The sequence below is a fragment of the Arachis ipaensis genome, chromosome B09 (genome assembly GCF_000816755.2).
Source record: "Arachis ipaensis cultivar K30076 chromosome B09, Araip1.1, whole genome shotgun sequence".
Taxonomy (NCBI): domain Eukaryota; kingdom Viridiplantae; phylum Streptophyta; class Magnoliopsida; order Fabales; family Fabaceae; genus Arachis; species Arachis ipaensis.
This window is the reverse complement of record NC_029793.2, coordinates 127,101,518-127,104,260: the sequence shown is the minus strand read 5'-3', so window position 1 is coordinate 127,104,260 and position 2,743 is coordinate 127,101,518. Positions and strand designations below refer to the sequence as shown.

At 40.2% G+C, this 2,743-nt stretch overlaps 1 protein-coding gene across 1 annotated transcript in view; it reads right to left on the bottom strand.

Moving 5' to 3' along the window:
* Positions 238-2,743, bottom strand: part of LOC107617944 (NAC domain-containing protein 53) — a 3,530-nt gene continuing 1,024 nt past the window's right edge. Inside the window, exons 3-6 of the mRNA XM_016319839.2 lie at positions 2,455-2,649; positions 1,466-2,068; positions 1,252-1,381; positions 238-1,104 (exon numbers count right to left, since the gene is read on the bottom strand). Coding sequence (XP_016175325.1) covers positions 713-1,104; positions 1,252-1,381; positions 1,466-2,068; positions 2,455-2,649 — 1,320 coding nt within the window. The 3' untranslated portion in view covers positions 238-712. The remainder of the gene's footprint in view (positions 1,105-1,251; positions 1,382-1,465; positions 2,069-2,454; positions 2,650-2,743) is intronic.

Below are 2,743 nucleotides of genomic sequence, written 5' to 3'. Positions count from 1 at the left end.
TCAACGGAAATAATTTGATTTCACATTTAAAATATGATTTATTTAAAAAAATGACTAATTTTTAACCAGAAATACCTCTAAATAAATTGATGTCAGTTTTTCTAGATCAAATTGAACCCAATTTTGAAATCATCAAATGTTATGCCTTGATAAAAAGATATTTGCCCGACGAAGACTACTTCACACTTGGGACAAAATTTATCTACAAAATGTAAGTATCATGAAACAGCTGAATAAGCACGCCATCAATTCTATGAAACATAAATTCATTCATTCTGGTATGAAAATCCCACTAATACAAGATATTCCAATGAATGATTAACCAACATGTTGGTAGCGAGATGCCCCAACTCTAAGCGTCCAACTATCTTCCAATTTATTATGGACAGCCACCCCTATAACCTTTCAGATGAAGTCCATCTAAGAGACCAAGACAAAAGACTATCTATGACAAAAAGACTATATATCTTTAGCTTTACTAATGAACACCTCCAATCAAGTCATGTTACGTTCCCACTTGATAGATAAATATATTTGGATGGGGTTTGTGTACAAGGAGCCAATGGGCGGTGGTTGGATATCAGCAGGCGGTTATGGGTATTCGTTGTGCAACTTTCAAATAGAGTAGTATCTTTGAGTCACACAATTAGTACCATCACTACCAATTGATAACCAACCGCACCCCATTGTCTCACAGCAGACCTCATAACTCTCATTTTCCAGAATACATGAAGGTTCCAATTTTGCAAGTCACGGTGGCAAACAGAAATGAAAATGTCACCAGAAAAGCCCATCCATATGTCAGCACAAACAGAGTCTTGCCACAAAGTAAGCCAGAAACAGGTATCAAAACAACAGCAGAGATAATGGGATGGTTGAACCCTCCTCCAATCTTTGCCACCATCGGATTCATGTCATTGCCTCTTCCAGTAATGTTTGTAATGCTGACCATTCCTGCAGTTACATGAGTAGTATTTGAAGACTGAGGTGCAGAATGAAGCTGGAGTGCATCCTTCTTGGATGGAAGCTCTGCAGCAAATGCGGGAGCAGCTGGGATGTCTTCCAACCATTTCTTGAAGCGTTTTGCAATTGGATTTGCATCATCTGCCAGGCAGTGAACAAAGAGTTTCCTCATCTCAGTACAAATATAGGATGCAAGTTCACAAGCTACTTAGATCCACTAGAACACAAGCTTTGCATGGTATATGTGAGATTCTGGAGAAATTAGGATGCCAAATGAAATAGTCTCACCTGAAGCAGATCCTCCACGGCTAGAATTTGCTTCAAGGTCATGTTTGTTTGTCTTGAAAATATTTGTGGCTTCTCCCTCCACCTTTTGTTGTTTCTCCTCTGAAACATCCTTGGCCTCTTCCTCCACATTCTGTCAATGAACAAAGATGTTTAATAGGAAGATAAAGTCGTAATTAGTGTGGCAGGTAAATAAGCTACTGTAGTTAGATCTAACCTGCTGTATAAGAGGTGGTATCTGCTCTAGAATAGGGTTTTCACCCTCCATTGATGGAGGAGAATCATCAAAGGATATATACCTCAGAATATCATCATCTGGAAGTGCAAGATACTCATCTAACATATCCACAGCATAAGGATCTGTCCCAGGATAATTTCCCTCAGCTGTGTAGGGATCTGGCCCAGGGGGATTTCCCTCAGCTGCGTAGGGATCGGCCCTGGGGTGATTTCCCTCAACTGTATAAGGATCTGCCCCAGAGGAATTTCCCTCGATTGGGTTCAGAAGATCATCTGTTTCCAGGAATAATTCAGCACCAATCAGAGGATCAACAATGGAATCCATGATTTCATCTGAATTAACATCACCATAAATGAATCCTGAAGAATTCCCATTATGGTTCATTTCATGATTTTCTAAACAGGTATCCTCAGCATATGGCCCAGTTACATCGAAATTCCGGCCTTCAGTACCTTCCAAAGGTTTCGGAACTTCAACAAATTCTTCTTGATGCTGAGGATAGTGACTACACTCCCCATAAAAGTAGTTGGGAGGGTTTGGTGGTAAATCAGCACTTCCATCAACCACATGCGTACCAAGTTTCTGTTAAGGCAATATTTCAAATCATCAACTTAGCACATAAACTAAAGCTGAAAAAGAGGATATCTACCATTGACCAAGGTTGACAGTATCAGACAATTCGCGATACAAATCGCATGAATAAATTTGATTCATCATCCCAGTGATACAGAAACAGGACAGAATCAGAAAGGGGTACGAATCGCAAAATCAATCTTTGAAATCAGCCTAATCTGTATTGACCATACAAATCAATGATTTGACTGAGACAAAAACAAGACAATTAACATAACAATGTGGAAACATATGGCCACACAAATCCTCGTGAATGTTAAGGGGCACACATCTGCATTAATGAAATATGACTATTATGAAATCTATCATCAGTGACTCGAAGATAGTATACGAACCTTCTCAAGGTCATCAGTTTCAAGGAAAGCATCACTCTGGTCAACAGACAGCTCAACCACAGGTTCATCAGCAATCGGTTCAAGCAGGTCGCCATCCTCCACCCAGTCCTCCTCTCTAAAGGGAGCACCATACTTCTCTCCATTCTTAGGGCCCATCCCGCTCTTCTCAAAAATTCTACACAGCACAAAAGCGTCCTTCGCCCACCACCACCAAAAACACAAATAAACCAATCAAACAAACAAACCTTGACTCTGCAAACCCCCCCCCCCCCCACCAAAAAAACAAAAA